Genomic DNA, 23228 nt, shown 5'->3' on the forward strand with positions numbered 1-23228 from the left:
TAACTTATTAGCCATAACTATTTGTGTTATGTAGGTGGTTGCTTTAGGATCTATACTATACATCTTTGATGTGATGCATTTCAAGTGTTATTACACCATTTCATGTACATTTAGTAGAGTCTTACAACAATATATTTTTATTTCTCCCCTTCTGGCCTTTGTGTTTTGTTGTCATATATTTTATTTCTATGTATGTTTCAAATCCCACGACATATGTTATTTTTGCTTGACATAGCCAACTATCTCTTAAAGGAGATTTAAATAATGAGGAAAAAAGAACTTATATTTGCCTGCAGAGTCACCATTCCTGCTGTTACTTATTCTTTTGTGTAGGTACCGATGGCCATCTGGTATTGTTTTCTTTTGGTTTGTGGGACTTCCTTCAACAGTTTTGGAAAGATAGGTCTGCTGGTACTTAATTCTCTTGGCTTTTAAATGTCTGAAAAAAAAACCTTCTTTTCACCCATGTTTTAGGAAGCTGTTTTTGCTAGGCAAAGAGTTCTTGATCGACAGTTCTTTTCTCTTGTACTACTTGAAATTGATTGCCCCCCTGCACTCTAGCGTGCGTGGTTTCCAACAAAAACTCCTGCCATCCTTTCTTTTGTTCTTCTGTCTTTCCTTCTCTGGCTGCTCTTAATATTTTTTTATGTTTTTACTGGTTTTAAGCAATTTGGTTATGATATACTTTGGTGTAAGTTCCTTCTTGTTTCTTGTGCTGAGAGTTAGATTCTTATATCTATGGGTTTATAGTTTACATCATTTTTGGTAAGTTTTGCAACCATTATTTCTTCAAAGAGTTTTTAAAAATCTCCCTCCCTCCTTTGGGGACTCTAATTACATACATATTTGGCTGCTTCAATTGTCTCAGAACTCACTGATGCTCTGTTTTTAAAAATTCTTGTCTTTTTCTCTGCGTGTTTCATTTTGGACTCTTTCTACTGCTCTGTCTTCGAGTTCACTAGTCTTTTTCTCTGTAAGGACTAATCTGTTACTAATCCCACCCACTATGTTTTTCATTTTAGATATTAGAGTTTTCTTCTTGACACACTTGATTGGGATTTTTTTTTAAGATTTTAGTTTTAAGTAATCCCTACATCCAACATGGGGCTCAAACTCACAACCCCGAGATCAAGAGTCACATGCTCCACTGACTGAGCCAGTCAGGTGCCCCTAATTGGGATCTTTTTTATGTCTTCCACATCTGTACTTAACATGCTCAATCTTCCCTCTAGCCTCCTGAACATATGGAACACAGTTATAATACTTTTTTAAAAGTCCTTGTGTAAGTAAACTTAGAAAAAAAATTTTTAAAGGGGGGGGCACCTGGGTGTCTCGGTTCATCATCCGACTTCAGCTCAGGTCATGATCTCATGGTTCCAGAGTTCGAGCCCCGCTTCAGGCTCCGTGATGACAGTGTGGAGTCTGCTTGGGATTCTCTCTCTCTCCCCCCCTCTATCTGCCCCTTCCTGACTCATATTTTCTCTCTCTCTCTCTCTCAAAATAAATAAATAAACTTAAAAAAAATTTTTTTTAAGTCCTTGTGTACTAATTCTATCATCTGCATAATTTCTGGGTTGGTTTTGATTAACTGAGTTTTATTTTCATTGTGGGTCATATTTTCCTGCTTCTTTGCATTCCAGATACTGTGGGGCCTTATGCTTTTGGATTCTGGATATTTTTGTATTCTTATAAATATTCCTGAACTTTGCTCTGGGATGCAGTTAAGTTATTTGGAACAGCCTAATCCTTTTAGGGCTTCATTAGATGGGATCAGAGCAGTGTTTAGCCCAGGATTCATTTTTTCCACCACTGAGGCAAGACACTTCTTAGTGCTTTAACAGACGTCCCATGAATTATGGGGTTTTCCACTGTGGCTGGTGGGAACAGGAGCTTTTCCCAGCCCTGTGTTAGCTTTAAGGATTCTTCCCCATAAACCTTCCTGATGTCTGAACCTAGTGTCAGGTTCATGTACATATACATGCTAATCAGCACTTGGATATCCCCAGAGTTCTCTCTTTGTCCAAGTTTCTTTTCTCTGGCACTCAGATGCCCAACTCCATCTCATCAAGCCCAAGAGACCAATGGACTCCCTGGGCCACATCCTTCAGGACTTAGCTGGGGTAAGAGGAGCACTTACTCTGTTGCTTTCCCTCTCTGGGGATCACAGACCTCTGTCGCCCATGTCTCCTCTAGCGGCCAAACCCCCATTAGTCCAACCCCCCATTGTTGTTAATAATTCTTTATATGACACTTTCCAACCCAAGCTCTCTGAAAAGACCAAAAAGTCACTGTATCAAGTTTCTTTCTCTAGTTTTAAATGGAAGTGCAGCAAAACACCTGGCATTTATTTTGGGAGTGGTAGGGAGATGTTTCCAGAAGAAAAAGAATAATAAGAGAGAGGATACCATGGGCAAGAGTTGTTTTTCTTTCCTTTTCAAGAGCAGCTTATTTTGCATACACTTGTAATCTTTTTTCTGTTTGTGGTCTCAAATGCCAACCTTGACAGGAGTTAATCTTCCCAAATCATCACCACAGCTGTGTTAATGTTGGGAAGGAGACTGGGATGGTTTTTATGTCTTCAACATGGAACTGGCTTGGCCTCTGGTGATGTTGACTCATCAACTCCCCCCACCCCACACACATTTAGGCCGGTGGAATTATAGAGAGGAAAATCTCAACAAAATAGGCTGGTGACTGGGACATGTTCTAGAAAAAAAACCCTTCTTCACAGTTTTTAGCTCAGTACACATGGGTTCAGCCTCACATGGTGACATTGGTAACATCTTTTTGTTCAGGGAATGCCCCAAATTCTCTGAAAGATTTTTCAATCATCAAGGGAAGATTCCAATGCTTTGTACTTTTCTTGTGTTGACAAAGGCAGGAAAATGATTTTAATACACTTTAGAAGTCTTATCAAGAAGGAATGTTAGCAAAAATATGTTTACCGCTATTTGTTGTTTCTTGATGTCAAAACAAAATAAACACCCTGGCCGCCTTCCTGCCCCCCACAAAAAAAATAAATAAATAAAAATAAAAATACCCCCCATGATCCAAGCACACAAACAAAACAGTTGCTTGCATTTTCCCGTGGATAATTAGTAGGATTTAAATTAAAATTAAGAAAATATTCCTACCAAATATTCCACCAAATTCCTTGATTTGGGCGTATTAAAGTCTCAAAGACCTTTCTCTATTATGAATAAAAAAGATATCCTCTCTAATGGGATAGTAGTTTTATTTTTGGTATTTGAACATTAGGAAATGTCTGAACAATCAGAACTAATTATTATGTCAGAAACGCATTTCAGTGGATTGGGGTCTGATCATGACTTATCTAGATGCATTGGAAGGACAACGATGGATGTGAGTGACACACAGAGACATGGGTTTGTGCCAGCGATGGTGAGCTCGTGTGTGCAACAATCCGTCAGCCCTTCCAGCAATCAGTCTGGGAAGCACAAAATTGGGTCATTCCGCTGTCTTTTGGACGCTACGAGAAAGATGCTGAAAAAATCGGTTAGAAGATCATTTTTGAATTTTCCTTGGAATTCAGTTGCCGAGTTTCCTCCCTATGCTATGCCGAATGATGGATTCCCACAAGCAGACTGACACCGACCATGACCTTGAAGTCATGTAACAGTTCATGTGGCAGAGTGCAGATGAAATAGTAAGGAAAACACCCTCTCACACACACACCCTTCTCCCCCATAACTCTTTAGAACCTAACAATATTTTCCTTCCCCCTATTGCATGGGCTGCTCAAGCATTGTGGTCTTTGTTTTTTCTATCACAGAATGAGCAGAAGAAAGAGTTAAAACTGGATTAAAAATACAAAGCTGAGTCTGACAAGGCTGCTAAGGTCAGTGGGCTCCTAGGCCTCAGTGCAGGAAGCACTGTTTGGACAAGTTAAGATCGTGTGTGTAGATTGGACTTAATCTGCTGGAATCGCAAAGAATTTTCTGAGGGGGTGGCTTTCTCCATGAAATACCATGTTTAATTGTTTTTTTGTTTGTTTTGTTTTTTGAAGTTTACTTATTTTGAGAAAGAGAGCGAGTGCTTGCATGAGCAGTGAAGGGGCAGAGAGAGAAGGAGAGAGAAAAAGAGAGAGAGAGAGAGGGAGAGAGAGAGAGAAACCCAAGCAGGCTCCATGCTGCCAGTGCAGAGCCTGATGCAAGGCTCAAACTCATGAACATGTGAGATCATGACCTGCGCCAAAATCAAGAGTCAGATGCTTAACTGACTCAGCCATGTTCCAGCCATGTTTAGTTGTTGGGACTTGACAATTTCCCTCTCTTTATTAACCTGAGAATTCTTTCCTCCGCACAAATCATTTAGAACAGAAATCCTCTCCCAAACTCCCTGGAATAGGGATCCATCTCACAGTATGGGAGTTAACTCAACTAAGCAGGTTTTTATGTCAGTGAACAAAATTATTCCTCATTTATAGACTCATTCCATCATTCCACGATTCATTCGGCAGAGTACGTACGGGTGCTAGACCGAGATATAAAAACAAATGAGATGAATTCCCTTTAGCCTCCAGGAGGTCATACCCAGCAGGAAAATAAGTGAGCAAACAAATAGGACAGCGTGTAGGTACTGAGCGAGAGTCTGCACACAGGCTTTAGGAGAATAGAAAAGGGAGCATATGCATCCCAGGGAGGGGTCCCTCCATGGAGGGAGGCGGAGGGGGGGTTCCTACCACAGAGCCCGGTGAGAGTGCCTGCACTGTTCCGGAGAGTAAGGGGGTCTTACCATGGAGGAGGGGAATCAGGGAAGCAAGTCAGAATGGCTGCTCCCAATACTGCCCCCTGAACTAACCCCCCACACCCAGTGCCAGGCTGTGTACAAGTGCAGGGGGCCACAAAGGCTGGGGAGGGCCAGCCCCAGAGAGGTTGTCACATGGCAGGCAGCTGGGGGAGGAGAAGGGTACCTATGGGGGCTGCTTTCTCCAAGTCACCAAGCAGAGGAGTCTCACCTCCTCCCGAGAGATTACGCTAAGGGAGAATAGGGCAGAAATGTCATACTTCTCTGAGAGCTCAGCTGTGTCAGAAAAACACCAAATTGGTGGGCTGAGGCAGGAACGCACATAGCCGAGGACCGTCCCTAGCCCCGGGCCCCCTCATCACCACCCCGGCTGCCAATACTGGGGATAGTGTATTAGGATTGGTGGTTCCCAGGGGCTGCAGTCGAACTCACAGGATCTCTCTTTACTCCTTGCTTTTCTTTTCTAGAAAGAACATTGGAATGCAGTGAGTAACAGTGATGATGTGATGTGGGGAATTTACACTAATTTATGAAAATAACAAATCATTCACAGACTTCTGTACTTTATAATTAGTAACAAATTTCTTGCACCACACCCCCTAGTTCATCAGACCCACCAGTGTGCATAGGGCCTTAACCTCACTTCTTTGGAAGAAGCATTTAAACAAAAATGTGTTGCCTTTTCTGAGCCTCATTTCCCTCATCTGTAAAATGAAGTGTTTGGACTAAACAGGTTACTAGAATGCTAGGGTTGCCTGGAAGAAAAGAGCATTCCTAACGTTCAAGTCAAACAACTGTGATTTGGGAGCATTTCTGTATATTTAGAATCCTTGTTTTGGGTTTATTTGTATCTGCCCATCCACCCATCCACCTACCCAGCTGTCCATCCACTCAACCATCCATTCATTCACTCATCCATTTACCCAACCGTCCACCTACCCAATCATCCATCCACCAACCATCCATCCACCAACCATCCATCCACCAATCATTCATTTATCCATCCATCCATCCATCCAACCGTCCATCTACCAATCACCCATCCATCTACCCAACCATCTATCCACCCAATGTTCCATCCGCCCAAGCATTCATCCAATCACCCATCCATCTACTCGTACATTCATATATTCAATGTTTGCTATACCCTACATACTGAGGATACAATATTGAAAAGAGAAAAGACTCAGTCTTCATTATCCTCCAGTGGAGGGAATGGTCGTCAATCCATGTTGATGGCAACTGTGACTACAGCCATCACTAGGTGGGCCTGTGAAAGAAGATCTGATCCCAGAGGTCAGGAAGGCTTTGTTGACAAGTGATGAGTGGAACTGAGACCTGCTGGGGAAGAGTAGGAGGGCTCTGGGCTCTGGGCTCCAGGCAGATGCACGGATGGGGAGCTCCGAGTGGGATGAGACAGGAAAGGCAGGCTGGGGCCACAGCTGATTGCAAAATGAAGCCATCGGAGAGTCTTCCCACGAGGCTGATGGGATGAGGCTTTTATTTCTAAGCCATCGCTCTGGCTGCAGACTGGAAGACAGACTAATGCAGCCAGAGTGAATGGGAGAAGCAGTGCCCGTGCAGAAGAGGTGAGGCCAGCAAGCACAGGGAAGCGGGAGGTGTCAGGGCCCTGGAGCCAGGCGGTGCGGGGCTTGATCTTGCTTCGCATCAGGAGCTCCGAGACCCTGAGTCCAGTCTTAAACCTCTCTGGGAATATTTCTACATGTGGGCAGTAAGGGCTATCCATTCTGCAGGGCTACCGGTTGCATTAAACACAGTCATAACTGAAAAGGGCTTAGCGTGGGCCTGGCCTTGATAAATGCTCAGTATGTGGCCAACTCTCCATCGTGACAGTGATGCTTTATGGTTTTGCTGGTTCCCTTCAACCCTGGTAGTTCAGGGGCCACGCTTGTTTTTTCTCAAACGGCCTCCTTCTCTGAACATTGCTGAGTGGCTCAAGCGTATGTCTTCAGAACTGTGTATTTAGGAGCCCATCTGGATGTGATTGTCTCCAGCCAGGGTAGTGGGGACGGCCTTTTCTGCACCTCTGTTGTCTGCTCCGAATTTTGCTGCAGGAAATCACCTCTTAGCCCACGCTTCTCCGTTTGTTGTGCTGGGGGCCTCTAGTCTGCACCAAGGGGACTGCATCAGGCCTCATCCTGCAACTTGCACTCAACGGCAGCGCCCCCTTCAGGCTGCAAAGCCCCCATTGAGAGGTCTACGCTGCCCAGCGCTCAAGAGCCAGCCTTTGGATTCTGAGCTGGATGGCCGTCCCACACATGCTGATACAATCTTGAAGCATAAAAGGACATTATGTAACCTTCAGTTACTGAAGAGCCCTCACAGATCGGTTCTCAGAATTTTTCCTGCCCTTGGGCAAATCTGCTTCTGACAAGTGGCTTTAATCTGGTTTTAAAAATTGCTTCAGATGGATAATCAAAGAAATTGCTGGTGCTTAGCTTATGCTAAATAACCCAAGCAGGGCTTTTATTAGAGGAGGGAGGCGGGGGAGCCGTGTGTCCCACGCGCGGTGGGAATTTGCTCCCGGTGGTTGTCTGATAAGACTCACAGGTTTTCAAGGTGCCCAAGTTGAGTGCATCTATCATCTTGTCCCTCAGTCCACCTGAAGGGAAGCCACACACTCCCTCTAAGCTGGCAGCTCCTGTCAGAGGCGGGGACAAGGAAGTGGTTTTATTTGTGTCATTACCGGTGTGTTGGGGGCGGGGGGCTGTGTTCTGTGCTTCTGGATCAATCAGACGTATGGAGGAGTGCTTCATTTCCAAATTACACACCACTGATCCCATTAACTTCTAAATGGTGAGACCCCTCGTTTGTGGGTGGGGGACACAAAATGCAAAGTGCTCGTTAAAAGGAAGCTGGCCAGATGTGGAGTGCAGAGTTGTTGGTTCCAGAACAATCCATGAGCCAACAGCCCTGTGGCTTGTGAGCCCTCTGAGCCTAGTGCTTCCTGAGGTAGAGAGAGTCAACGCTGGGCCAGGGCTTTCTGGGCGCAGCTGTCCGTGTGACCAGCTGAGGATTACAGGGGTCTGGACAACTCACCTCCTGGGTTTTCTCTTTTTGCCCTTGTCAGTCCTGAAGGGGTCTGAAAACATGAATCTCGTTGAGACAGTAGCCAACTCTTTCTTGGGCCCATCTTAAATATTTTCAGCACATCATTCCTGTGTTATATGTGTGGGAACAGGCATTAAATAAGGATTAGTGGTGCTGTGATGGTGTATACATACCCCCTTCGAAGATGTCAAGCACATTTCATAGGTGAGGGGCCTGGGGAGAGGCTGGAATAGAGTCAGGGAAAGAGACTAGGGGCGTAAACAACAGGTATTGGTTGATCACGGTTCTGGAGGCAGGATATCCAACATCAAGGGGCGAGCAGATTCCGTCTGCTGAGAGCCTGCTTCCTGGTTCACGGATGGACGTTTTTTCACTGCGTCCTCACAAGACCGAAGGGACAAGGGAGCTCTCCGGGAACTCGTTCATAAGGCCACTAATCCCATTCATGGGGGCTCCAGAATCAGGACCAAGTCACGTCCCAAAGGCCCCACCTCCCAATACCATCACCTTGGGGATCAGGTCTCGACACATGAACTGGGGGGACACAAACATTCAGGTTCCCTTTTGGAGAAGTTTTTATTCCTGGGGGCAGCGTACATTATGTTCCCAACTTCTCAGCTGGGAAAATTGGAAACCTCAAAATGTGGCAAGGATAGTACGATAAATACCCGAATGCCTGTTGTATTGGTCGGCTTACACTGCCACAGATTGAGGGGCTTTGGCAGAAGAAATTTATTTTCTCACTGTTCTAGGAGCTGGAATTGCAAGGGTAGGGGTGGTGGTTTCAGATGAGACCTTTCTTCCCGCCCCGCAGACGGTGGCTCCTGGCTGTGTCCTCTCGTGGCCTCTTGTCTATGTGACGCACTCCTGGTGTCTCTTCCTTTTCTGATAAGAACACCACCCATGTTGGATTAGGACTCGGCTCGTGTGACTTTATTTAACCTTAGTGACCCTATCCCCAAATACAGTCACCTTGGGGGTTAGGGCCCCAATATATGGATTTTGCAATTTCTAAATTTTAGGACACATTGCAATTTCTAAATTTTAACAGGAATGTTTTCCACCTTGCCACTGTGTGTGTCCCTGATAAATGAATGTATATGCATTGCCTTGCATTGCAAAGCTGGAATTTTGGTAGTGAGCATGTAGAGTAGAATCTTTTCTCTGGTCACATTCAAAACACTGTGGGTGTGGGGGGGGCGCCTGGGTGGCTCAGAGCCTCTGACTTTGGCTCAGGTCATGATCTCGCAGTTTGTGAGTTCGAGCCCCATGTCAGGCTCTCTGCTGTCAGCACAGAGCCCACTTCAGATCCTCTGTCCCCCTCTCTTTCTTCCCCTCCCCTGCTCACATGCATCTACTCTCTCTCTCTCTCTCTCAATAAAATAAAATAAACATTTTTTAAAAAAGCAAAGCACTGTGGGTGTATGAATACATGAATGTGTATATATATAACACTTACAAAGCCATTCCCTAGATCTTTCTCCCTATAATAATTTTTAAAAACATGGTAAAAGCCCTGGAAAAACCATACTTCTATTAACTTTGTCTTGAGCAATTTCTCTTGGCAGTGAAAGGTATGTGATCATAACAAGTACACAGAATCACAGCTATGTCAGAATAACAAAACTGCATCCTTTAAAAACTTGTGTAGGGGGGCGCCTGGGTGGCGCAGTCGGTTAAGCGTCCGACTTCAGCCAGGTCACGATCTCGCGGTCCGGGAGTTCGAGCCCCGTGTCGGGCTCTGGGCTGATGGCTCGGAGCCTGGAGCCTGTTTCCGGTTCTGTGTCTCCCTCTCTCTCTGCCCCTCCCCCGTTCATGCTCTGTCTCTCTCTGTCCCAAAAATAAATAAACGTTGAAAAAAAAAAAAAAACTTGTGTAGGAAGAAAAGGAAATTCTCCAGAACACTCCAAGTGGCAAGCATGTGGGAGACATTTTTCCTACATTTTCAAAATTTTGTATTGGCCATGTATTATTTTAAAAAATTAAAAAAAAATTTTTTTTTCAACGTTTATTTATTTTTGGGACAGAGAGAGACAGAGCATGAACGGGGGAGGGGCAGAGAGAGAGGGAGACACAGAATCGGAAACAGGCTCCAGGCTCCGAGCCATCAGCCCAGAGCCTGACGCGGGGCTCGAACTCACGGACCGGGAGATCGCGACCTGGCTGAAGTCGGACGCTTAACCAACTGCGCCACCCAGGCGCCCCAAAAATTTTTAAATGTGCTTAATAAAAACCACGTAGAATTGAAAAGCCCAGTCCAGATATGGTAGGTGATGAACTAATTTACAGTAACCCGATAGCTGGATACCTACAGCAAATCCATCATTCTGAGCCACGTTCCCCCAAGTTGCCTGCAGGGTTCACATGCTGTCCAGCAAAGTAAGTTCAAGTTAGGACAGATATGGGTATGAAGGTAATTCAGCTTTTAGTTTTATATATAGGTCACAGGCAGAAACTGCAGACCTAAGCAGAATTGATGTTTGGATTATGCCCCTCACAGTACCGCATGTTGAATTTAAGAATCGAGTCAACTTTTTTGGGGCGCCTGGGTGGCTCAGTCGGTTGAGCATCCGACTTCGGCTCAGGTCATGATCTCACAGCTCATGAGTTCGAGCCCCACATCGGGCTCTGTGCTGACAGCTCGGAGCCTGGAGCCTGCTTCCGATTCTGTGTCTCGCTCTCTCTCTACCCCTAACCCACTCTCTCTGCCCCTAACCCACTCGCGTTCTGTCTCTGTCTCTCTCAAAAATAAATAAGCATTAAAAAAAATTTTTTAAGAAGAATCAAGTCAACCTTTATTAAGAATAACCCTTTATCTCTCTTTTTTTAAGTTTATGTATTTATGTATGTATTTATTTATTTAGAGTGCAAGTGGGGGAGAGGGGCAGAGAGAGAGGGAGAGATTGAGAATCCCAAAAGCAGACTCTGTGCTGTCAGCATGGAGCCCGACTCAGGGCTTAAACTCACAGACCACAAGATCATGACCTGAGCCAAACTGAAGAGTCAGAGGCTTCACCGACTGAGCCACCCAGGTGACCCAAGAATACTTCTTTATTTCAAAGCATGGCTTTGCCCACTTGTGCCTTTTTCCTGAACATCTAAGGGTTCACATATGTACTTAGGACTGACCTTGTAAGTTACATGGAACTGGTTCAAACCCTCCATTAGGGTTTATACGTATTAAAAACTTTCATTCTCCTGCGTTTTGGACTACTGGGATTTTGTTTTCATATCTCCCTATTCACAGCCGAGCAACACGGAAAGCTCCAAGCTGCATGTGTGTGATGCCCCCGAATTGATTTTTGGAGAAAGTGAAGGCTTGTGTGATGGTTATGGGAGGGGGAGGACTGGGGAGCGAGGTCTCTTCGTGGCGAGGAGTGAGCTGCACGGGGATGGTGGGCTTTGTGGTCTTTAGTGGGAGAAAAGGTGGGGGTGGGGGTGATTCTGCTTGTGATGTGGCTCTGGCCTCACATCCATGAGAATGAATAAAACATCAAATGTTTTCATTGTTGGCAGTGCTGGGCTCCGAAGCTCCTGTCCCACTTCTGAAGGTGCTGCCAGCCTGGATCCGTGCTTCCTGTCCCCAGAAGTGACAGGGCCGAGCAAATGCCCACAGGAAGCCAGAGGCCCAGAAGGTTCTCCACTGCTCTGGCCACCAGTGCCCTGGGAGTTTGAGTGCCCCCCAGCCTCCACGCCCATTGCCGAGGGCCCCCCAGAAGGTTGCCTGCCAAGCCCCGGAGCAGCACCTGAAGACTGGCCCCTAATTCAACACCCCAGGAAGGAACCTTCCCCAGATGCCCATGGGGATGTCCCAACAGCGTTTGTCCCTAAAGGGGACAGTTCTACTCAGTGCAGTGTGGGTGCCATCGTCCCCAGTGCCCAGGGCAGAGGGGGACATCTGAAGGAAGAGGGACGTAAAGTATCTTCCTCCGGGAGCACTGACCAGTTGCCAGCAATTTTAGCAGCACCTCCTCAAGAGCTGATGAAGGGACAGCTTTGTGGAGAAGACGGCCAGCCTGGCGGCTCCGAGTCCCAAGGGAAAGAGGTGGCAGGTGGCCTTCCCCTCGCAGAGTCCAGGCAGGGGGCGGCTTCTGGACCAGCGGCCCCGAAGGCCCCAGCTGCAGCTCAACCAGACGGGGAGAGCTCAGCTGGCCTGGAAGAGCCCCCCACAAAGCCCGAGACCCCGACTCCACAAGATCCAGCGCCCAGAGCCTTAGACAGAGAAACCTGCCAAGTGGAGGCACTGCCTCAGGCTTTAGCTGATGACTCGGGACTCCTCGGGGCCTGCCGTCCCACTGGGAACAACTCAGGGGCTGCCCGAGAGGCCGGCACCAATTCCTGGGAAAGCTGCCAGCAGCAAGTGGGAGCACATCTGGAGCACGCGGAGCTGCCCTGGGATTCACCGAGTCCCGTGCTGGCACCCGGGCCCGGGGACTCTCGGAAGGAGACCATGGATGCCAGCGGTGCTCCGGGACACTCGGAGACAGCGGGAATGGGAGGCGATCCCAGTATAGCTGTCTGTGCTGCTGCAGGCAACCGACCCGCAGGGGCTTCGCTTATGAGCGCCGAGCCTTCCCCACAGGCCCCGACGGAGGATGCACATCCACCTTCAGTCTCCGCTTTGCAGCCCGCTGCCGGGGCCTCGGCTGCTGCAGAAGAGCCCGGCTGGTCGACCAGAGAGATGGTTTCCGGGGCTGCGATGCCAGTTCTTACAGATCTGGCCGAAGGGCTGGCAGACGCAGGGTTGACGGGACGGGAGAAGCACACATCAGATCTCAGAAATGAGGGAGAAGGTCTAGAAGGGAGCCCTGGAGAGGGTCCTGACCCTGTGCCCCCGGAGGACAGGGGAGAGCTCTCTGCGAGGGACCATGAAGTCCAACAAGGGGTACCACCCCCCGCCCCACCCAGTGCATCAGATGAAAGTGCCAGAAAGTCACTGGGGCCAAAGGATGAAGCCATGACCCCGGAAAGCCCAGCAGTGGCTGAGGAGGAGAGCAGACCACCTGGGGCCAACTCTAGGGGACAGGAAGAAGTCACACAGCCACTGGACAGTAGAGATCTTGAGAACCCATGGGGAGAGCAACCCAGGGCCTTCTGCCGCAAGCCCGACCCAGAGGTAGAAAAAGATGAGGTTTCGAAGCTAAGCCATGACGTGGAGAGCAGAGCGCATTCCAGCGCGGACTCAGCACAGCCCCTCAAGGAGGGTCCTGGGCACCCCGACAGGCCTGGCTCTCCATCAAAAGATGCAGCTGGGAGCTCGGTGGCCTGTGGGATGATGGGAGAAGCCCGCGCGGTCCATGCCTCTGGCTCCCTGCGCAAGCTCCCTGGGAAGGATCTCCTCCTGCCCCCTGGGCCGGACGGAACTGGTGAACACATTCTTCCCGAAGAAGCCGTCTGGGAGGGGCCAGGGTTGCAGACCCAGTGTCCCGACACCCTTCAGGACGTGGGGGGGTTGGAAAGAATGGACTATCTTCCTGCTTTAGAATCTGAGAAATCAGATTTCCTGTCAGCTCCTGCTGCAGAGGTCAACCCCAAAGCCCAGGAGGCGGAGAGCACTTCGGAGACAAAGATGAGGAGCCCCCCATCTGCGCCGAGGCCCGGCAGCTGTGACGGGGAGGCTTTGCTGACATCCCGGGGCCAGCCTTGTGGGCTGGGGCGTGAGGCAGCTGGTCAGGAAGTCCATGCTGATGGGCCACCCCCCGAGGGGGAGAATTTGGCAGTGGACTCTGGGCTCGCGATGCTCAGCCTGGAGCAAGGTCAGCAGGGAGAGCCGCCCTGCCTGGGGGACCCCCGGATACAAGGAGCTGCTTCTGAGGGGCCCTCGGTGTCTTCTGAGACCCCTCTCCAGCCCTTGCAATCAGACCCAGAAGCATCCATCTTTGACCTGCTCAGGGAGAAGCCCCAGCACGGTGAACGTGAGAAGGAGACTTACCCAGGGGGTCTAGGTTTTAGGAACGTGGGCTCAGATGCTCCTCAAATACCTGCGGGGCCTCTGGAGGATGCGTGCTTGCCTCCGTATGGAACAGAGGAGCAGGCTTCCAGATCAGAGCTTCAACGTGCGCTCCCCAAAGATGGTCTGTGTGATGCTCCAAGTTCAGCTCCCAGGGACACGGTTCCAGAAAGTCCTGCGACCGAGCAGCCAGAGTCATCAGCACCAACGGGACTGGGGTTGCCCGTGGTAGGGCAGGGTGAGCAAGAGGAAGCATGCGGTGGCAGTCTGCCCGCCGGGGACTCACCTCCGGCGGGTCTCTTGAGCGGAAGGGAGAATTGCTGTGCCGAGCAGGGGCTGAACAAGTCCCAGCAGGAGCCGGCAGGTGTGTTGAAAGCCAGCAGTCAGCATGAAGAAGCATGTCTCAGTGATGCAGGAGCTTCAGAAGCCGCGGACGCTCAGCCCCCGCTCCGGGGGTTGGGTGAGACGGAGCAGGCAAGTGGGAACACAGCGGGGACCCCACCTTGTTGGCCTGACTCAGTAGCTCTCCTGGATGCAGCTCATGGGCCGCCGGCTGCCCTTGGAGTCACACCCACCCGGGATGCCCCGGACAGAGAGGCGAATGGTGAAACCCGGGCGGACAGGCAGCAACCAGCGCCGGCCCCACCGAAGGGAATGGAGCTCCCCGTAACCTTGGATGCAGAGGCCCAACGGTTTCTTGGAAGGTTCCCCGCGGCTCAGGATCAAGGTGCTGATGGTGGGGCTGCTGAGGCCGGAGGGCACGCTGAGGAGGGAGACCTGGGGGTCCAGCGGGCTCTGGAGGGGCCAGTGGAAGCTGATGTGTGGGGCGGCTGCCTTCAGACTGAGCAGTGCGCCTCCCCTGGGAAGCAAGCTTCTACCTTTGCCCTCGCTGAGCCCTGCCGAGCAGAACAGCTTTCGGCCAGCTCCCGGGATGCCTTGCTCGCAGCCAGAGACCTGGGTGCCATTCCCGGGAGCAAGGAGGATATTTCTGCAGCCCAGGCTGTCCGCAGCCCAAAGAAACCCCTGCCACCGGGGCCACCAGAAGAGGCTGCGCCCGGCACTCCCTACCTGGATATTGATGGTGCTGCTGGGAAGGGGGCAGAACCTTGTGCCATAGAAGAGTCTCCACTTGCCTTGGAGGATGCTACCCCCAGGAAGATTTCTGCCGGCTTGCTGGCCTCGCTCTCACAACCAGGAGCAGGTGGCGAAATCTCTGCGGTGCAAGTCGGCAGCGGAAGCCCCAAAGCCAGAAACTTTGAGGGACCTGCGGGCTCCGTCCCCTACCTGGACAGGATGCCGCTTCTGACTGAGAGTAAGCAGGTGACAGGGGAGGAGGGGGCAAGAGGGCCCGGCGCAGGCACCAAGCCCGGGGAGATGCCAGCATGCCCTGCCAGTGAGGGAACCGTGGCAGGTGATGCAAGGGAGACGGAAGGCAGCGGGGAGAAGATGGTAGAACCTTCCAAGGATCCAAGGAGAGGTGTGTCAGGTGGCGTGGACGCAAGCCCCAAGCAGACCGGCATGATCGCTGGGCTCCCTGACTTCAGGGAGCACATCACCAAGATCTTTGAGAAGTCTGTGCTCAGAGCCCTGACCGCCGATCGGCCCCAGAGTGCAGCGGGAGAAAAGGCGGGAGCCGAGGGGAGTGTGCGGGGTGAGGACCTCGCAGGGCCACGCCCAGAGAGGCCTCCAGACGGGACTCAAGGAGCAGTCATCGCCCCTCTCCCCGCCCTTCCTGCTGGACTCGGGGTGGGCACAAGGGAAAAGAAACAAGAGCTGCCTACGGAGGCTGAGATCCCCCGCCTGGTCCCCCAGGACCCCGCTCCAGGAAAGCTGCGGGGTCTGGCGACACCAGCCGCAGAGCAGAACCTGCCCGGTGCCAGCGTGGGGAAGGAAATGGCTGGTGTCCCACAGATGGTGGAGGACAGTGAGAAGCCAGAGGGGGCTGGGGAAGCCAAGCCGGGGCTTGGGGGCCAGGCCCACTCACAGCAGGGCGGGGCCCAGAGGGAATTAGCTTCGGGTCTCTCCTCTCCGGGAGCAGTACCGCACACGCCCGTGGAAAAGGCTGCTGACTTCCAGGTGGTTCCCCAGAGCCACGGAGGAGGGGCCTCAGCTCCAGACGACAGAATTCCTCCTGGATTGTACCACCAAGAAGCGGCCACCGGCAACAGTCAGCCTGGAGAGGATGACGGTGCCTGGGGCTTTGCTCACACAGGGGGTCCAAGTGGCATGCCCGTGTTCACCTGTACCCTGGGAGCGTCTTCTCCCCGTGGGGAGATTGTGGCCGAGGCCATCGGTGCACCCTGGCCCCCCCACGCGCTTGGGGGTGAGCAGAGGCATGGGGGTGGTGCCGGGATCTCAGAAACGCAAAATGCCCCAGAGCCACAGGCTGGAGAAGCATCAGCCACTCCCCTGGAGCCCAGCGCCGTGGCAGGAGCTGCTGGGGAAGCAGAGGGTGACGTCACTCTGAGCACAGCAGAGACCAGGGCACGTGTGTCTGGTGACCCGCCCGAGACAGGTGCTCCAAAGATGCTCTCGGGTGCTGCTCCTGGGCCAGCGCTGCCAGGAACCGGCGGGGCCCCGGGCTGCTCTGATGGGGCCCCGGGCACGGAGGACAGCCCGGACAGCCCGTCTGTGCACCAGCAGGCTGAGGAGTGGCCGGGCCCTGAGCCCCTCATCGCTGCTGGGGGCGGGAAGCTACAAGTCTCCTCACCTCCAGAGCCTGAGGGACCTTGGGACCCGCAGCTGCAAAACCAGGCCCCGGGAGCGCTCCACGCTGAAAGGTACAGATGAGGACAAACTCCCAGGGGAATGTGGGGCCAGCTTCTGGAGCGATTCCCACCCCGGGTTTTTAAGAGTCAGTGAAATAGACGGGTGGTTTTTTTAAAAAGCTAAGTTGTCCGTACTTAACTGTTTAAGTTTACTCGCTTGCCACCTCTGGGCGTGCAGCGATTTTCAAAAATGTGAGCAAAATGGTGGAAGCAGGGAGCTGTTTGTTCCCAGTGTTCCGTTCCCGGTACGTGACCTTCCGTTTGCTTAACGAAAACTGTCTGAAGAGCGTGAAATGTTTACTGGCTAGCAGCACGCTCTTGGGTCAGAGGTTGGAGTCAATCATATGTTTTCCTGGAGCCCAGATGCATTTGCTTTTGAATCTGGATTTATTTATACAGAGAGGCCCAAGTGATCCCAAAGCATCTCCAAGCCGTTGACTTGCCGGAAGGTGATTTTTGTCTAGGATTTGGGGGTAGTACCACTTACAGCTTTAATTGGGAAATGGGCTTTTTCAGTAGGATGTGGAGACAGATACCCTTCTTACATCGATTGCTTTCTCTGCCTTATCCCAGAAAGAGCCCCAGGCCCGATCCATCCACCTTACTTTCAGTTCCCGAGAAGGAGGCTCCAAACGTCCCAGGCAACGTCATTTCAGACGAGGCCAGAAGTGTGGGAGGAGCAGAAAGGTCAGTAAAAAGGCATCAGCCTTTGGAGAACCAAGAGGCCTTGCTTTGGCAGACACATTGGGTGTTTTGCAGAGGAGAGATCTGCTGACACACGAGTCCTTATATAAGAAAGAAGCAAACAGCCTTTCCCATTCCTTATACAGGTGAAACGGTGCCCAAGATGACTGAGGGCTGCATTGCTATGAACGGGATGGAGTGAATTTCACATCTGAGTTTAGTACCTTAAAAACAACAACAACAACAACAGCGTTATTGAGATGTAATGCACATTCGCTCATTTGAACTGTGCATTTCGGTGGCTTTTAGTTAATTCACAGAGTTGTGAAACCATCACACCAGTCAATCTTAGAACATTGTCACCCCCCCCCAAAGAAACCCTGCACCCCTTAGACATCACACGCCACCCCCCAACCCCAGCCCTAGACAGCCACTCATCTGGCTTATTGCCTTTTGAGGCAGATGGGTTCAACGGTGATTTAATCTCTGAGGCTGGAATGTCTACTCACCAACCCCAGTCATAGTCCATAGAGATCTTGAGATTAGGGGGCAGATGAAGGGGTCACTGTGAATCCTGGACCCTCACACTTGTGGGACATGCCCCTGCCGGCTCTTTCCTCTGTGAAATGCCACCTGTGGTTATAGAAAACCTACTGCTCAGAAGTTTCACCCTTCCGGGGAAATGTGACCATCCTGGGACGTTTGGCTGTTCTGGTGCTCTGTGTGTGTGTGTGTGTGTGTGTGTGTGTGTGTGTGTGTAGCAGGGTGGACTTTAAATTAGTACCTGTGGCAGCCCAGCGTGTCCTCCCAAACAGCTGCAAGCATTTTATAAATGATTTGATTCATATTTCGCACATGCGGAAAGAATGCACAATCACCTGTTTTTCGAGTCTGAGCACTTCTGCCGACACCCAGCTGCCTTCCCTGCCCCACAAGGGCACCTCTTAGAACGCTGGGCCGGCGAGAAGCAGGCACGTGCTGCCCTGGGCAGATGTAAGTGTCATCTGCACTGGGCACTTGTCTCTGCTGCTGACGTAGCACGTAACCCCCCACCCCCACCCCAGTCCTGGCCTGTGTGTATTTTTGACACTCCCAGTTAAAGTGCAGGAGAAATATCTAGCTAGGAAAATCCTCTCCCTCCCCACAAATGATATATTAGCACCCTTCTCCATGTCCCTGGAGGTTTTATCACCTTCTTGGAGAACTTAGGGCCAGACATATGGTAGCTCAAGAAATATTTATGGTTCGTTGTTATAATCATTGAAACATTTAAAATCATAATTTCTCAATTAATATTGGAAAAGCATAAAGAATAAGAGAAAGCTCCACAACCACACCCCTTAAAGATCACTGTTACTTATTATTTTGTGTATTTTTTTAAATGTTTATTTATTTTTGAGAGAGAGAGAGAGAGAGAGAGAGACAGAGTGTGAGCCGGGGAGGGGAAGAGAGAGAGAGACAGAGGGAGACACAGAATCCAAAGTAGGGTCCAGGCTCAGGGCTATCAGCACAGAACCCGACGAGGGGCTCGAACTCACAAACCGTGAGATCATGACCTGAACAAAAGTCGGACACTTAATTGGCTGAGCCACCCAGGTGCCCCTTATTTTGCGTATTTTTATCCCGTTTTTTTCTTTTTAAACATTTTGTAGTGTTTTGCCCCTGCCATCAAAACGCTGCGAACGTATCTTAGTGGCTGAAGTTGTATGACTCTATCACAGTTTATTGAGCAATGACATTTAGGTGAGAACAGTGTTTCTGTTCCCTTTGCTCTGATGGAGGGTCTGACGGGTGGTAGACTTTTAGAATCTCTTGGAGGTGTAGCATCTGATTTGACAGCCGTTTGTCACATGTGAATGGTGATGTGCTGTGAGTGTAAAATACGAACTGGTGGGCACCTGAGTGGCTCAGTTGGTTAAGCATCCGACTTCAGTGCAGGTCATGATCTCGCAGTCCGTGAGTTCGAGCCCCACATCAGGCTCTGTGCTGACAGCTCAGAGCCTAGACCTGCTTTGGATTCGTTGTCTCCCTCTCTCTGCCTGCCCCTTCCCCGCTCGTGCACTCTCTCTCCCTCTCTCTCTTTCTCAAAAATAAATGAACATTAAAAAAATTAAAATACATACCGGATGTTGAAGGTTTCATGTGAAAACAAAACCAAAATACATCATTAATGATTTTTATGTTGATATATATTAAGATAATAATATTTTTGATGTATTGGGTTATTATTATTAAATTTTCTTTCATGTATTTCTTTTTCCTATTTCTAATGTGGCTACCAAAACTTTTTAAATTACATATGTGGCCTTTTGCGTTCTTGGCTTGCATGTGTGGCTCACAGTCTATTTCTGTTTAGATCATTTGGCTCCAGAACCTGCCTTGTCCTTGTCCTTGTCCTTGAAGGAAATGAGGAGGAGGGCTGGTTTTCCTGTACTTTGGGTTCTTGGGGAAAAGGCCTATCCCTATTTCATTGGCTGAGGGTTTCCAGAAAGAATTCTGATGGGCCCTCACCTCCATCCTGCCAGGTGGGGTGACCTCGCGCCCCACCGCCCCCCGCCCCCACGGGGAATCGGGAACAACAACATCTGAGCAAATTGTTTATGACAGATTCCAACTTAAGCTTAGCAGGACCATCAGAGGTCTCCGGAAGATAGAGACCAGCTCTTTCCAACAGAAATAGGACACAGGCCACAGATGTAATCTTAAATTTTCTACTAGCCGCATCCGAAACTAAAAAGAACCAGGTACCATGGGTTTCACTAATATAGTTTGCTTAACCCAATATATCACAAATATTATCATTTTAACATGTGATTGATACAAAGATGATTGATTTGATGGTCTGCATTCTCGTTTTCATACTAAGTCTTTGAAAGCTGGTGTGTGTTTTAGCGCCACAACACACAATTTGGACCAGCCACATTCCAAGCGTTCAACGGCCACATGCTGTCCTACTGGACACGGCCCACAGCCCCTCCCAGAGCTCTGACACCTGTCGACAATGATCCAGAAGTCCAAAAATTCCCACGGGGACCCCAAACGCCCACATCTCTCTGCCCAGCAACCTCGTTCCTACGAGGTTTTTTAATTTTTATTTATTTTTAATTTTTTTTAATGTTTATTATTGAGAGACGGAGAGACACAGAGCGTGAGCAGGGCAGGGGTAGAAAGAGGGGGAGACACAGAATCTGAAGTAGGCTCCAGGCTCTGAGTTGTCAGCACAGAGCCCGACGCGGGGCTTGAACTCACAAACTGCGAGATCATGACCTGAGCCGAAGTTGGTTGCTTAACCCACTGAGCCACCCAGGTGCCCCCCTCCGAGGTTTTTTAAAAGGTGATGGATTCATTTTGAGAAACAGAGTATGTGTGTAGGGAAAGGGCAGAGAGAGGGAGAGAGAGTCCCAAGTAGGTTCTGCACCGGCAGGGCAGAGCCCCCCGTGGGGCTTGAACCCACAAACTGCGAGATCACGACCTGAGCCGAAATCGAGAGTCAGACGCTCAATCGACTAAGCCACCTGCCCCGCCCCCATTCCTACAATTTTAATACAAACGTTAGAAACACTTCTTTGCCTTGAGGAGGAGGCTCAGTGCCTCTGGTGAATCCTTTTGCCACCCAGGGAGCCGTGCTGTGGATCTGGGCGGGCCTCAGAGAAAGTTCCGCCGAGGCCAGGGGGCGCACACCCCGGGCAGAGCAGGTGTGGCACGCAAAGGTGACGTTCAGTGGCAGTCTGGGGCAAGTGGGGTGGCCACACCACAGCAGACGCTACCAGGAGCTGGGGTGGTGATCAAGTTTGGAGCAGGGGCCCCAGATTCACACCCCAGCTCTGCCCCTTAGTTACGTACATAAACTCACTTTTCCCATCTGTACAATGGGGAGGACAACCGTGCCTGCCTCGTGGAGTTGCTGTGAGGGCTGAAATCACAGATTCCAGCCACATACTGGTACATTCTGCTGCTCAGTGGCTGTCAGGTTCCCTGTTACCTCTCTCTGTGGGGTGGCCTTTCCTCGTGCAGTGAACTGCACGGCCCCCGTTTCTTCCCATGCAGGCTGTTCTCCTAAAGTTGACGTTCCAACCTGGCTATCTTTCTTTTCTAGTACTGGATTCTTTGTCTGCTAAAATATCTTAATGCCTGAACAGAGCGAATTCTTTCTCACCCCTACTGTGTAGCCCACAGGGCTCTGCTTCAACTCGGATGTTTTGGGGACGGTATGTGATTGCCAAACCTTACGAGTATCTTTCACCGTGTACCATGCTGTATTGTATTCCAATTTAAAAAATCTGACGTTTCGAGTTGCTACGGTAAGAGCGAGGCGAATCAAAACCAAATTTTCTAACTCTCTCGTTGGTCATCGGGTGACGTGCTTCTGTTGAATGGATTGAATTTTGAAGATTTTGTAGACTTGAAAAGAGCGATACCGTGATCAGGTTCAGTGTCTTAGAAATGTCTCTTTTCTGTCTCAGTGACGGGATGGTTTGATACCCCAACCCCATACCTATGTAGATGTCAGGAGCACAGGTATGGTTATCGCTTTATTTCCCACATTTTGAAGCCTTATGGGCACTGCAGGTGGGTGTGCTTTGGGTATCCTGTGGCTTTGCCATCACCCCACGCCTGAGGGGTCCGTGGGCATCCGGTTCTGAGAAGCAGGAGTTGATTCCTACCCTTGTGTGGTCTCTGCCTGTGGGAGAGTGTGGCGCCCACAGACAGCCTCACTTCATCTTTAGATTACTCTACACAAGGTGCTTCAATTTGATTTCAACTTTGTACACACCTGACTCTCTTCCTCGTGGCTGGAAAATCGAGATTCTGACATTTTGATGACATACCGCTGATGGCCCGGTATGTAGTTCTGGAAGACTAAATCCAACTCTACCCAGCTCGGGAAACTAAATCCAAAAACATCTTGGATATCACCAAGCTTGCTTTTTGCTGAATATTTATTTACAAGGGTCTTTTTCTTTTCCATTTGGGGGAAACAGTTGGAAAGCTATCATTTCCAATTATTAGTGTGTGTTGAGAGAATTAAATGATTCCCAGATGCTCAGGGTCCTAGAGCAAACCTAGGCTAGTCTGCGAAGGGCAGTCGGGTTGAAAAGTTGAGGGAGGTCAGGAGGGGGAAGGGAGGGAGACGGCTGGCATTGTGCCGAGGAAGTCCTAGCTGGCCTGACCGTGGGCTCGGAGCTGGTTTTTACCCTTCCTCCCACCCTCGCTTCCCACTTGGTCTCCCTTTCTTCCTTCTCTCTCCTCCTCCTCCTTCTAAAATTACCAGCTGTGACACCGTGTTTTCGAGTTTAAGAATAAGGTTTTGAGGATGGCTGCAGCTGTGTAAATTAAGGAAGAGAGAGAGAGAGAGAGAAAAAGAATTCGAGCATAGTTCTCTTAGGAGATAAAGCCAGGACAACAGATCCCTCTCTCTGCTGAGATCCTTCTGGGTTCGGGTTTGTGTTACTTTGGTTCTGTTATTTTAAACTTCCTTTTGAGAAGGGTCGGGCTGTTACAGACTTGCTCTGGCACTCCTTTTTACTTGGAGCTCCGCTCTTCCCAAACAGGAGACAGTAGAGCGAGACACGCCCGTTCACATCCCAGCGGCCTCTTACTGGCCGTGTGGCCTTGGATGCACTGCTTAGCTTTTCAATCTTCTCATACCTATCAAATGGGGGGGGGGGGGGAACAACCCAAAAAACACTTTTCTGTTAGGGTTGGAGTTAGGATAAAATTAGACAGTGTCTTAAAAAAAAAAAAAAAAAAAGAATGTTTCTAAACCATCTGGCATGACGCCTCGTATATGGTAAGAAACCACATAATAAATAAATAATGGTAATGAAAACGGGAACCACGATTATAATTTTCTACGTATTTATTCAAAAGCATCCCGGCAATTAAGCAAAAGGAAAATGTGACCACGGTCACATTTCGTGGAATAGTGACACGCTGTGTGGAATTCCACAATATGTGCGATAGAGACCGCCCCAGCCCCTGCAGAC

At 49.9% G+C, this 23228-nt stretch overlaps 1 protein-coding gene and 1 long non-coding RNA gene across 11 annotated transcripts in view; one reads left to right on the plus strand and one right to left on the minus strand.

The window, feature by feature from the left end:
• Window positions 1-23228, plus strand: part of TACC2 (transforming acidic coiled-coil containing protein 2) — a 212722-nt gene that overhangs the window by 49105 nt on the left and 140389 nt on the right. For all 10 annotated transcript variants that reach the window (XM_043597739.1, XM_043597742.1, XM_043597746.1 and 7 more), the window contains 2 exons: window positions 11356-16569; window positions 17131-17244. In XM_043597739.1, coding sequence (XP_043453674.1) covers window positions 11356-16569; window positions 17131-17244 — 5328 coding nt within the window. The remainder of the gene's footprint in view (window positions 1-11355; window positions 16570-17130; window positions 17245-23228) is intronic.
• Window positions 8391-13883, minus strand: LOC122493328. The gene is made up of 2 exons (XR_006299864.1): window positions 13772-13883; window positions 8391-8724 (listed from the first exon to the last, which is right to left on the minus strand). It is a non-coding gene; the product is annotated as an uncharacterized LOC122493328 (long non-coding RNA).

Source organism: Prionailurus bengalensis, chromosome D2 (assembly GCF_016509475.1).
Source record: "Prionailurus bengalensis isolate Pbe53 chromosome D2, Fcat_Pben_1.1_paternal_pri, whole genome shotgun sequence".
In the NCBI taxonomy this organism is placed as follows: domain Eukaryota; kingdom Metazoa; phylum Chordata; class Mammalia; order Carnivora; family Felidae; genus Prionailurus; species Prionailurus bengalensis.